The sequence below is a fragment of the Pseudomyrmex gracilis genome, unplaced genomic scaffold, assembly GCF_002006095.1.
Source record: "Pseudomyrmex gracilis isolate BER0280 unplaced genomic scaffold, ASM200609v1 scaffold_27, whole genome shotgun sequence".
In the NCBI taxonomy this organism is placed as follows: Eukaryota; Metazoa; Arthropoda; class Insecta; order Hymenoptera; family Formicidae; genus Pseudomyrmex; species Pseudomyrmex gracilis.
Window position 1 is genome coordinate 579,227 of NW_018020611.1, and position 13,918 is coordinate 593,144.

General features: G+C 45.8%; 2 protein-coding genes across 4 annotated transcripts in view; both read right to left on the bottom strand.

The window, feature by feature from the left end:
- Positions 1-13,918, bottom strand: part of LOC109852293 — a 201,522-nt gene that overhangs the window by 15,721 nt on the left and 171,883 nt on the right. The gene's annotated exons all lie outside the window — the stretch shown is intronic.
- LOC109852294 lies at positions 568-13,915 on the bottom strand. The gene is made up of 2 exons (XM_020423334.1): positions 11,536-13,915; positions 568-600 (listed from the first exon to the last, which is right to left on the bottom strand). The coding sequence occupies exons 1-2, from the start codon at positions 12,610-12,612 to the stop codon at positions 580-582; spliced, it is 1,098 nt and encodes a 365-aa protein (XP_020278923.1). The 5' UTR covers positions 12,613-13,915; the 3' UTR covers positions 568-579.

Genomic DNA, 13,918 nt, shown 5'->3' on the forward strand with positions numbered 1-13,918 from the left:
ACTCTACGCGTTAATAGTTGCGTGTCGTACGCGCGTCGCCCGGTTATTCCTGGACACAAGCAAAGCGTTTATTTTTCTCGACTTAAAAGGTTTCGAACTGTGGGGTCTGTACGCGCGCGCTCTAATAAACTCGGCTCGGCGTTACGCGCACACATCGTCAGAGGCCGTAAATTCTTCAGGCTGAAGAATCCTCAGCACTCTCGATGGTAATGAACTTCTCCCGAGATTATTCATCGAATCTTTCTCATGCAGTTCAGTTCTTACATACTTACATACTTTAAGCGATTCGAGAACGACTTGCTCACATCCGGAAAACAAACTTTCCTGGAAACTGTCCCGCAAACTTCCTCGGCTCGCGAAGACAAACGAAAGTGAGATAAAACCGAGATAAGTGTATTAAAAATTATAGGTTTTTTTTTTTAGAAGACAATGTGGTCAGCAATTCCAAGAGTTGCGATGAATCAAATCACTTCGCGCGTAAAAAGTCATATAAGATACAATCACTGGAAGATTGTATAGTAGATGTTACGTAAATTCCAGTGGCATTGAGAACCTTGTATTGAACACATCATAGCCGGACTAATCTGAGATTAGCTTTTCCTAAGAAACAATGTTATTATTATTATTATTATTATTATTATTATTATTATTATTATTATTATTATTATTATTATCGTATCCATTAGCTTATCTAAACCGATCCATTTCCGAGATCGCAACTTCTCTCAGAGAAACAAACAGCGATATCTTAATTCACGTGTATCTGTTCAGCTTCTGCAAACTAAATATATCCTATCTGATTGCGAGCGAGTGAGATGGTGTTTGCGATCGGACGCGTTATATACCGCGAGATAATGACGACGGGCAACGCATACGTTAGATGAAACGTGTGATAAAAGTTATATCGGTCGCTATAAATTTCCACGCGCGAACGCGCCTCGTCGACAGATTGGATCGCACCCTGGCGCGGATACGTCACGGTTGGATTATCCCGTGGAACTGCTTCAATTCCCGACGGGTATATCGCGAAATATCTGCAAACCTGGCCACGGTCGAACACATATATTTTCCTCGTCAGTATTCAAATCGCGTCCCTCCGTCCCACGGTGACCGGTAGCGTCGCGGATTCTACAATCGTGGATTATGCGATCCGGATTATTATTTCGCATTTCGCGACGTCAATAAAGTTATTTTTTATAAAATAAAAAAAGACTTTTAATAGAATTCTTCTTATGAAATTATTTTGCTTTTCCGAAATGAATTCTGATTGGCGATCTCGCATGGCAAGTTCCACATCCACATTAATGGAGAGACCAATCAACGCGAACGAGTAACAAACACCTACGACCGCTGCAGGTACGAAAAAAAACTCCGTGAGATTTGGTTTGACGAATTACGGAGCGAATCAAAATGCAGTCGCAGATCCAATCGCAAAAGAGTCACGAGTTGCTTTTACGCGTTGAAGGCGCGAGAGACGGGAGGGGTAAAGAGGGATATCGACGTTTACATAAGCGTCTCTCTGATGTAATTGATCACGAATGCCGGTGACTCTCGGGCGGACCGGTGCAGCGGGAGCCTGTAGATTGTATTACGGTGCGATTTATGTCCGCTGGTGATTCGCGAAGGAGAGAAAAATGCTCGTGGAGCGCGCGAGCGTGGGATACAATCAGCTCGCCCCGGCTTAATTGTCTCTATAGAGCGCGCGCGCAGCCTGTAATCCGTCTCTGATGGAGTTCGGTTTAACGAGCATCCGAGTAAAAACAACTACGGCCGTTCCGTCGTGACCGCGCCCATATATTCCGTTGAAATTCCCAGGATAGATAATATTCCACGAGTGTCCTGGCGGCGGCGAACGCGCTTTCGTTTAAGCAGCGCGGCATTAAAAGCACCCGCCGGGTTTTGAGCGCGTGGTGGAGAGTTCAAGTACACCAGATTACTCTCTTTGCGAGGACGGGGCAACCGCACGCGGGTGAAGGGAGAGCCTGCGGGGTAATTCGGCTTTTGCATTAAAAGCCGTTTCACCTCTCTCTCTCTCTCTCTCTCCCTCTTTCTGCTCGGCTCAATCTCCTGCTAACTCTCCCGCTCGTCAGGAAGCACTTATAGTTGCACATCCAATTATGCTTTCTCTCGAAGTTTTCAGCCGTTTGATGCAATTTACTCCGCGCGCGATCGTACATATTCACTCGCCCACTAAATATCAGTTTCCGAAACAAGTCGCTTTTCTCTTCCGATTGTTATCGTGGTGAGGGAAAAGAAGAGATTAAAAAGCAACCGGTCGGTGAACTTCCAACGAAGCGCCAAATTATCCGTGACACGCCAAATAGCGCGTGTCATCGTGAGCAACCCAAGCTGAAAGGGAGAAAAAGGAACTCGCGCTCGTCACATTATCGTATACCTCGCCTATACCGTGGTGCGGTATACACTTTATTCCAGCAGCGGCGGATGGGGCTTTAACGGTATATTCGAAAACGAGTCACGTGGCCTTCCAGGAGGCCTTCACGTACCGATATGTATATTGGGGCCTCGCAGCTCCGGGTCCGTCCGCGCGTTCGTGCGACACGAATAATAGGCTAACGGCGAAGTATATATTGCACATGCCGGTGTGTCTGAATATCATGCTTTGTCACGCAAATAAGCACGGACTCACGGCGCTAATACGCCGCCGTGTACTCACGCTGGATACATTTATTACACAGTGTACGGGGCCGCCTGCGCCGCGGAGAATGCGTCCGCACGAGATGCGAGAGATCCCGCGCACGTAGGAAAACGATGATTGATGCGCCGTGCCGGGAGTTATTCTGTACGTACTCCGTGCGCACGCAGAGAGCGCGACGGTAATGCAAATGTGCGCGCGAAAGAGAAAGAAAGAGAGAAAACTTGTACAAGTTTTACTGTGCTAAATATCGGATAGAAACGGTCGAAAATTGTCAATTACGGTTGGAAAAGCTCGGACGACAAATGACCGCTAATGAATATCGCAATTTTGTCTTAAAGCGCGTCCTCATCTTCCTTGGCGGTATATTAGTCTTTCTGACCTGTTCTACCTTTTACGAACTGTGCGTTATTCTCCGCACGAATTGCGCAGATCTGGATTCTTCGATCAATCTTCTTCTTCTTCCCTTTGTGTGTACGCGCTTAGAAAACGCAAGTTGCACATACGATCTATTTTCGCTCGCCGAGGCCGCGCGAGATTTCATTCAAGGTTGAAGAACCTCCGCGCGCAAGATCCTTTTCTTTCTTTGCGCGATGCATCGCGCACGGCGGCGCGATCGGATCAAGCCAGTCCGTCGAGCGATCCCGGTGTTACACCTTCTTTCTTGAGTCATCGTTACTGACGGGGTTATCTGCCCGCGTGAATTCCTGCGGTACGCGGAGCCGCCTTCGCGCCACCCGGCGCGATACCGATCTCGCGACCATTGTCCCACATATTGTAACATCGGCGTCAGACATCCTGTTTGACATGTCGCGCGGCTTGATTCGCGCGCGCGCGCATTAATTATCCGTCGACGTGCGCTGCCGATGATAATCTGCGAATAATGGGCGTCTCTCGCCCACGTTGAGGCACGCGATCGATAACAGGAACACGTAGGTTTCTTTTTATTTTCGCCGACGCTTTTCTTTTCGCCTTGACATTTCGCGTGTCTCTTGCGAGCAAGCAATGCAAATTAATAAACAACCAACCAAGTATCTGTCGTAAATATATCAGATATTATAAGTAATTTTCCAGTTCGCCGCACAGAAGCACACGACTTTGAAATTACTGCATTTTTGTTCATTATTATTCTTGACATGCCTGCTATTAAAATGTATACACAGTACAAATTAGGTAAGCTTCAAAGATTTCCAAAGCAAACTTCGAAGAAAAATACGCATTGTTGCACGCTAGACCGCCGGGGTTTCTCCCCCTCGACGTTAAAGAATAATCGCGTTGAAAATAAAACGAAAATGAATGTCGCTTGTTGCAAGCGCAACGAAGAGATGGCTCGGGCATCTGCGAATAATTAGATACAGCACGGTATTACTCATAAACGTCTTCCTCGGGGCTCGTCATTCCGGCGGGACGCGCACGCCGCGCGCCCTGCGCGCTATATTTATCGTAACGGACGTATACGGAGTGCGTAATAGAAATGCCGCGCGCACGCATGACTGTCTCATTAATTAAGCGCAAAATCTACGGGAATTTTCTTCGAAGACCGTGTGCGCGCCAGGTTCCGTCCGCGCGGGAAAACGAAAGCGAAAGGCCGGGCTAAGAGATTGTTTCGAAGGATAACCGGCGCATACATACCTGGCGCGATACATACCCATACATTATGCAATTGCACCAGTCCGGGCAAATTGAGTATGAATTTTAATAAGATTCGCGAGTGGTACTTGTTCCCGCTCCTATGTGTTTAAGCAACGAGCGGTCGTCTATTACGCGTGCCATTAAAACGTACGGCGCCGCGGTAAATGACAACTTATTCCCTCAAATGAAATCGCGTTGATTTTCTCCGTCCGACGTTTTCTGTGCTGAAGAATCGAAATTACCATATTGTGTATTCGAAGGTCTCAGAACACAGTAGTTTGTCTTGCACCCATAGAGCGCAATTAGTTTTTTTTTTCTTCCAGTTTCCACGTCTTCCCGTGATCCGTGAAATCATCCGCGGAAACACGGCGCGTCGCGGTTACGTCGCGTCGCGATTACGTCGCGTCGCGATTACGTCGCGTCATGCAGTTTCGTCGCGCGAACTCCCGCGATTACAATCACGCTATCGTGCTCGAGCGAGGGCGCGTTTTATCTTGAAATAGCACGGTGACGTGCGCAATTAAACTGCGCGCGAACGAGTGCAGTGCGATTTTGCGCGACAGCTGTGCGCGTTGAAATGCGCAAAAACAAAAAACAAAAACCAAGGGAAGAAAGCGAAGACTGCGCGAAAAGCGAAAGAGAATAATGGCCGGAGTAAAAGGGATAGAAACGCGGCGGAAGGAGAATGTTGACCAGGCCGCAATACGCTAAAAATATATGTGCAAACGGCGATGACTCCGCGCGCCTCCCCGACATCCAGCCCGAATCCGCTTTTACCCCTCGAAATTATTCGGCGCGCACCTTTGACGAGGAATCTCTGGCGCGCGGCTCGAGAAACGAGCGAAACAAGGGAGGAAAATTCCGCAACCAAATCGTAGTTTCGTAAAATAGCTGCTCGCGCACGCAAGCAGCCCGCAAATATAGTTACCGTGGGTAACTGGAAAGGAATCCTTCGCGAGCGCGCGGTAAAAAAATGATTGCTTTGTTACTCCCCCGTTTACTCAACAACACATTTATCTCGAATTAGGAGAAGCTGTACGAGTATTTTTACCAGTGCGCAAAATGGTACAATTTTCCGTGACATTTCTTTGATTGAAGTTCGAGTTTGAATTGTCTCGACGAAGGGAAAATTGTATCTCGTCGGTTGTGCAACCGACAGACGCGCAATTTACAAACCTCCGCGGACGACGCTTGTCATGTGATTTCGCAAAACAATATCCCAAAAATATTGGCGACACGCGCTCGCTGTCGTTCAACGTAGTTTGATTCACGCTCGTGTGCGTTTTCTGAAAAAAATCTCTGCGGTCTCGAACTACGGAAGAGGACGTTTCGGCTCGAGCGAAGATTAATGCAAAATTATCTACTCGCGATGCAATTAAATGCACACGTGCGTAAGACGCAGCGGCGCGGCGACGTAACACGGGTTTCACGGTGAACGCGTTTTTTTATTCGGGATAGCTCGGTATGAATCACGCGCGCGCGACTTTACGTTGTTGCGTAATTCGAAATTACACTCGATCCCGGTTGGAGGGTAAGTGCACGACGTATCGATATTACCGGACGCGTCTCCTCGCTCGTTATTAGATGCTGTAATTATATGCATTACTCTCGAACGTATTTAAAGTCATCGCTCTCTCGCGAGCGCGCTGAATATTAAACGCGGATGATTACGCGAAAAGGATCTCGAGCGCGTTTATTATTATTTTCGCGAGATTGCAACCACGCCGCGGCGATGATCTGAGTTAAAGAATGTTTTTGCGGCGACAAAATAAAACAATATAATTGCTACTGCAATAAATTACTGGAAAAGAATTTTCCTCCTTTCGTGATCGTATCAATCGCCGTCACCGCGCGTTACCGACGATTAGGCGAGAGAGTTCAACGAACACTTCCTTCCTTCTCCCGGTGCGGATTTCTCGGCGTACAAAGCCGAACGGAGTGAGGAACGACTGTTGGCTCGAGTTTTCTTCCCCCGCCAGCAAATTAGTCCGGAAATAAACCTGTTATCGGGTGCGTGCCGGTCCGGCGTACCAAGTTTTGTTATGCTTCGTCGGACTCGCGCTATTTCGCCTCCTCTCCCTCGATAGAAGCACGTTTCGCAGTCTGATGGATTCGCAGAAGGTGTTCGCAGAAGACCGATCGTATAACCGTAGAAACGGATACGCGAGGCGGACGATTCGATTACTCGAACCTCGGCTCTAAGGCACCTCGTCAGCACCTCTATTCGTTATCGGTCGTTGTTCGTGGAACAGCTCCATGATGAAAAATGTGGGAATGCTCACGGAGCAGAGTGAAAGTAGATATGAATTATATAGAAAACGGATTTTATTTTAATGTATAAAATACACAAATAGATTGTGAAAACAGTTGCTACACAACTGTCAGGAATAAAATACCAACGTATATGAAACAACATATGAAACTTTCTTTGATTGTTTTTATCTATTCAGTGCGCAGCGAGGGGATATAAGATATCCTCGCTGACTGAGTATTCACGTGAAAGCAACAAATCGAATCACAAGATGATTCGATAAAATATTTGCGTCGCACGGCACTTTGCGCGCAACACTTTGATGCCGGATAATATTTCCAAAGACAGATACATAATAGGTTGTTCGCGAAGGAATGACAAAGTTGCGCGCGTCTCGTTATTTTGCGCAGCAAGAAGACGTTTTTTGCAAAACGTCCGAGCGCTAAATAGCGCAAAATACATACTCGATTCCAACGGGTAAGGGAAAGTCGCGCGTTTTTCCTTTGCGAGAAGCGCCGCGAAACGTGTCGACAAACTTCTTTGCCTAACAGCAGGGCAATTTATAGAGTAATATCAAGGAAATGATAAAGCACGTAACACTTAGCGAACGTGAAAGAAACTCGCCGCGCGCATAAGTGTACGTGTGTATGAATGTGTGTGTGCGCGCGCGCGCGCGCGAGCTTTCTCCCGATCAATCATCCTTCCGACCTGATTCACGTAATCCATTGTTTTTGTTCGCGTTACTTCTCGCAAGACGCGTCTTTTCGCGCGAGAGAGAAAAAAATACGCGCGAATTAATAAGACGCGAACAATTGGAATATTGCGAATAGCAATAATCCAACTCATCTCCGTTGCTGCTCGTTACATCACTCTTCATTTTCACTTTGGGAGGAGCGTCGAAGTTGCATATCGTGACTCTCTTCTGCATTATAGATTGCAGTACGTTAACCGAGCGCAATTTGCCGTATCGCGTGCGCGATACACCCACGAAGAAACGGATGTGAGATTACACTTCTCTCGCGCGTTGTCACTCGCGTCGACACGCGTGAATACGCGTCGAAGCGAGAGTTTATCTCCGCGTATTTTCTCGAGAAAATAGAAGAAACGCGATTCAATGTTGTGTCTTTGTTGAGTAAAAAAAAAACAAAAGTTGCAAATCTACAGATAGAAATTCGTATCTGTACTTGGAAACGAAATGCTTATATTTAATATTGATAAGAAAACGCGTATGAGAAAAAGAACAATGAATGATAGATTCGCGCAAATGTACACGTGGCGTAAAATGATGTAAAACTGCGAAGCGCTCTAATTTTCTTCGCACGCTGGGGGTTACGAGGACGAAGCAAGATAAGAAAACCATATAATTAAGGTCGGAAGTCTTGGAAGTGCAACGAAAGGAAGCCTTTGGCGTGCGTGTTAAAACGCGATCAACGCCATCAACGCAATTACAACATATCGTGATAAAATGATACCGAGACATTGTCTGTGTTTCTTTGTTTTTTTTTTTCAAACAAATCTCTATTTTCTTAAATATTAACAACCTAAACATGCTGGATGTGTTTGCGCGGTCCACAAACATTTACAAGAAACAACAAACGTTGCTTTTTAAAGCAACGTTGCAGTGGATCGTAAACGTTGGGAACATTTTTCTCGCGTGAACACATCGGGCGAACGGCGTCTACCGAAAACCATAAGTGGAGTCTCGAACTGCAGATCGTTAGACCCTCCCAAATGTTAGGAGTATTATTTTTCTTCGACCACGAGGAACCTTTTATTGGTCCATTAACATTCCACGAATGTGCGACCCCGCGATTTTGTCGGCCAGATTTGCAAGTCTCACAGGATCCCTGACGCGCCGGGATCGTGTACCGAAATAGACGGTGATAGGCTTGAGGCACGTTGATGATCATTTTACTGGTTTAGTAACCCGAGATTCTTCGGGCGTATACAGCGATTATCGCGCGTTTGGCCAAACACATAAATATTTACGTGGTATACTAAATTTCGTCACGTGGGTTTCTGGGTTTCAAGCGGTTATCAGTTTTCTACGAAAGAAGCTACATTGTGCGTGTTGGCATTTGTTCGTTATATAATAAAATAATATCTTCAGTAATAATAAACTAATGTCTTAAATAATATTTTTGGTGTAGCTATGTGTAAATGTTATATACAAAATGTTAAATATGAAATAACGAGAGATGATTCGCAGTTTGAAACACGTACTGAAAAGATGCGCTTGTTCAAGTGGAATCGCCGAGAGGCACGTGCGGCGGATAATACGAGTGTCAACATGAATGATTTTCGACTCGCGCGTTTGATACGAAACGCGAACGTGTCGTTTTCGCACGTGCGATGCGCAAATGATGAGAAGCAAACATCGTCTCACACGGAATCAAACACACAGGAAAGTTCAACATTGTACAATTCAACATGTGATTCTGAAAACGAGAGAACTTTATATTTTTAGATACGGTTACAATGTATAAGCCTTGTGTGTAGACAGCTCATCGTTTTCTATGACGTCATGTCATAATTTTACCGGATAACCTGTGTTTGTCACGCGCGATCGCATGGTTAATAATATACATTGGAACCAAAGAAATAAATTAAAACGCAATAAACGAACAAAGCGTGTCTTTGTATCGCTAACTTATACCGACAATAAAAAATGATAATTTTATACGCAGACAAGTGCATTAATCTAATATTATTATCAAATAAAATATATTTGCTCTTGGTTACTATTTTCTTTGTGTACTTAGTGTAAATTATATAAATAATATTGTTTGTATTACAGGGTTTTTCTTATTTATAAAATAAAAAAAATATCAGAAACATATTGTACGCGATAATTAAATTTTGAGATACCGGTACTCGAGAGTAAAATCAAATTTTAATTAAGATAGTATTTGTACCATAATCCAACTTTGATGCAGCAAAGCTGAACTTCCCAAGAAATTAGTTTCGTTATTCCGAGCAAAATTTCTGAGCGATGAAACAAGTTATCAGCCGTATAAGCGACTTCAATACCGTGGCGCACGGTGGCGAGAAAAATTACTTCTCTCGCATAAGATCGTCTCGCGAATGCTATCGGAATACGCTTTTAATGTCTTTCCTTGTCGTTTCGTGATGCAACGGAGTCGCGCGGGTCTTATTAGCGTACTCGTCGGCGATAAGACGCATACCGGCGCAGATAATAGACTTGAGGTCGGTCGTTTTAAGCGATCGTTTAAGCTGCCATTTAGCATATCTCCGAGCTCGTGAGTCTCGGCGCGGCGGATTCACCCACGCGTGTGAATTCAAGTTACCTCTCTCCTCCTCTCTCTCTCTCTTCGCGTGAGGCAGGTATACAATTATGTCAAGCCGAAGACGCGCGCACGTGCGTACGAGACGTGTGCCAGTCATTGCACCAGATGAATTTCTCGCTCCGGGTCGCCGCAGCCGGCGCACACAAGTCCGTGGAAACGCCGTTCGTGAAAGACTCGCTTATCTTCGACGTTTTCCCGATGCTCTTCTCGGGAACGTCAAGGACCACGCGCGAAAGCTCAGATAACGTTCAGTCGAGCGAAAGCGTTACGCGAGAGACGCGATATGTCAAGTGCAAACAAACGTATCGCTCGAAGAAACTGACGTAGTGATAAGACGTCATTTACGAAAAATTTCATTTAATGATAATCGTAGAATTGTCATCCGCGATGACAATGATAAGTGATCAATTGTACATAGATATTGCATTACGAACTCAGTCATCGATAATCTTCTTTGTACTACGCGTTTATGATAAATGAGAAACGAGTTCGCTATAGTTCGTCCCTCATTAAAACTTAGACTTCTAACATATGCGTTAATATCAAAGTTCGATAATTGCGCGTTGAATTAATGAGGAGGAATCGCTCACGATCGACGAGCAGTTTTAGACTCGCGAGAAGGTTAAAATATGCGAGAGGAGGTTAATGGATGCACCGCGATTGCGCACACACACACACATTTCGTAACATCGTTCCCCTGCGCCGCGAGATCAAGTGCACATTCTGAAGCAAGTCGCTGGCGTTTACGTCAGGCGAATATATTCGCGCGTCAGTCAGTCGCGCCAGGTAAGTTTCTCGCACTCGGGTCGAGGCACTCGCCAACGCAAATATTCGAAGTAGCTTTGCGCAACTGACGAGATCGACTGGCATCTAAATACCGCATCAACGTGTGTGTGTGTGTGTGTGTGTATGTATGTGTAGGTGAATTGTAAAGAGGAACGCAAATCGCGAGCGACTTGTGCGAGAAGAGAATGCGGGTCGCGGGTTTTACCGTAGAAAGCGATGCGTCGCCGCGTTCCACGCGATTTATTTTGTACGCACCTGTACAAACGCGTTCATTCAAGAAGAAAATTTGAAGCGTGCGGTGAGACAGTTTCGCGTTTCGAACAGCGAAAAACAGCGCGGCTGGCTTTAAACGAGCCAATACTCGTCGTGAGACTCAGCCGCAAGAGCCGGAATCGCGAAACGTGCGCACATCTGCGACGATATTTATCACCCGACCAAATCGGCTCTCTCGCCGTACGTTCATCCCATAAACTATGTGCCGCTATTTCTTTTTATCCAAAACCAACGAGCTACTATCTATGCGGATTATTATAAATCACGCAAGCTGTCTGGTCAAACGAGTTTCAATCGATTCGAATTTGCAATCCCGCCAATAATTGCTACCTGCTACGTAAGATCGCGGAAAAATACTTAGTAACTTGTCGATATGACGGAAGATGCCGAGATTTTTATCCCATTAGATGCTTGAACCTTAGATCCTTTTTTAACTTTTTTCTTTTAAACTGTTAGAATTTATTTAAAATATTAATAACCAAACATAAGATCTGTGAAAAGATGTTTATTATTGCGCAGGTATCGTCGATTTTTGTCATTGGTAGATCGATAATAGATAAAATTTTTTTAACTTATCCTTTTGTAAAAAATCAAACGAATTTTTTTCCAAAGATTCTCTCATCAAAACTCACGTTCAATCTGGGAACTGAGGCTGATCTGCCATTGATCCTTCTACGTCTCAGAATCCTCGCGCGCTCGCGGTCTCTCCTGGTGCACCTGTCGTCCTGGCGCGGCACGAGGCCGATTTGGGGCGCGTCCTCGAGTGATCGCACCCCAAGCAAGACGCAGCTTTCGTCCTCGCTGACGCCAGCCACGGCGCTGCCGCAGTTCCGCATTCCATCAGCGCTCGTGTCGCTTGTTATCCCGCACAGATCCTCGGTGGATCTACTTGAGGACGTACTCGAGCCGAGGCGATGTCTCTTGCGCTCGATCACAAAAGACGAGGCTCTCGCACGCCTGGCGATCAGTTGTTCTGTCTTTGTTGGAAATTCCTGCGACTTGTTCGAGCGCGATTCGGTCCTCGTGCGATATCTGTTTGTCTGAACGTTGTCAGAAATCGCGTCGTGACTCGTCGGCGAAGTTGCACTCCGCCTCAAAGCGGAGTCCTTGACGCGTGCGTGTTCTTTGGTATCCTCTTGTATTTCCTCGTCCTTTACTGAACTGCTTTGGTTTCCTCGCTCTTTGGTCCTCGAAGAATCGTTCGTCTGCTCGCCGGTTCCGGGCGCGGAGACGCTTCTGCGCAAGACGCGTCCTCGCGCCTCGATCCTAACCGATCCCTGGATCGATCGCGTCAACGTGTCGCAATACTGCGGATTTACCACCGTCGTGTGTCCGTCTTCCTCTACGGTGTTTGCGCATCCGTTTGTCGATATCGTCAGCGTCGATCTATCGATATCTCGGCTCAGAATGAAACTCGCGCTTCTACGAGATATTTTAAACGTATGCGTGTCATGAACGATCCGCGAGGGACCCTTCCAGGACTGATTCTTACGAAACTCTCGGGATTTCTTTTCCGGCAATTCGGAGCAGCTAACTTTCTTCAGGATGCCCGTAACGTGCCTCTCCGGCGTGCCTGTCACGTCAACGTCGTTGCCGACTCGTCCCAATCGCGACGACGTCTCGCGCGCACCAACGACGTCGACGCACTGACGTACGGAGATCAGACGGCAGCCGCCGTCGTCCCCACTATCTTCCTCGCTGATATACATCCGAAATAACTAGGCGTCGTCGCGCGTCATCGCCGCGATACTACGCGACGCTTTTACCACAAAACAAGACGCGCCGGTTTCCCGTCTTTCATCGGGAAAATCACCAGGAGTCTTTCGGGATCTCTCATGTTATTTCATCTGTTTCCCAAGCGGACAAGTGGATTGCGTGATCTCGCAATTTTAAAGGGAAAATTGTCAACTTTCGTCAACTTTCGCGACTTTTGTGAAAATAAATTAATTAATAACAAACTTTCGGGAAACTCGGCTCTCTGAGCTTTTCCTCGATCTTTCTTTCAAGTTTCGAACGGCGATTGCTACTGTGAAGATGGCTGTGTTAATTAACGTCTCCACGTGACGTCTCCCGGTCGAACGTTTGAATAATCTTCCGTGTAATTAGTCGAGAGGGAAGCACACCTTTCAATGTCATTTCTGTTACAGAGCAAAGAGTCGTCTCACTTTGGGTGGATCGACGCACAGAATAACTCAAGCGTTCGAGGTCGTATGTAAATTGTAATTAGTTCTTGTAAACGCAGCAATTATGTATTTTATCTTTCGCATGCTTTATTTCTCTTCGGCAAATACGCTAGCTCGTGTCAAGTTTCACTTTTACCGTTTTTTAATATCTGATCGCAAAGTTCCAAAACAATCGCGAATAAATCAACGCTATAATTGGAAGCGATCGGATCGAATATATGTATCGATTATTTGCAATATATCTGTGATCGTTTTCTTCAAAATAAAAATCTCGTCTTTTTGCTGATGTTTTTACAAATCCAGGTTTCAAACAAATTTACTGACGCCCGGTATTCATATTCGCGATCACGTCTGACGGTGAAAAAAAAAAAAAAGACGAAGTATCTCCATACAGTTCAACGCAAATCCTTTGGCATTCGCGCCACGTCGGGCTATGCGCTACCGGAATGAAGAAACACAGACGCTTTCATACGTAAATCATAAGATAATAATCCTCGGCTCTTTGCAAAATTAACAGACAAACCGTTCATCATCGAGGTTGTTTGCGATAAAACCGAAATACCTCTCGCTAATTCCTCCCGGGAATTCAAGTGATTTGAAATCCGTGCGTGTCGCAATCCGCGCAGCTTCGTTCGCCGTATGAAAAACTTGCCTAATCAAATTTCACACGGCGCGCGTTTCTCGCTTGAAGTTCATTGTTCAGCCTAGAATTCTTCTTCGCAAGGCTTAACGAAGAGACAGAATGTGTATATGTGAACAGCGCGTAAACAGACATTCTTCAAATTTATAATAACAAGTTTGCTTCGCTGTGTGAGCAATTTGCTGTCGAAAG

Bases quoted from the DNA above. Each gene is read 5' to 3' on its own strand.
- LOC109852294 (XM_020423334.1), bottom strand. From the start codon at position 12,612: ATGTATATCAGCGAGGAAGATAGTGGGGACGACGGCGGCTGCCGTCTG. The intron at 601-11,535 runs GTGAGTTTTGAT...ATTGTTTCTTAG, and splicing joins CCTCAGTTCCCAGATTGAAC to GAAAAGCTAATCTCAGATTA.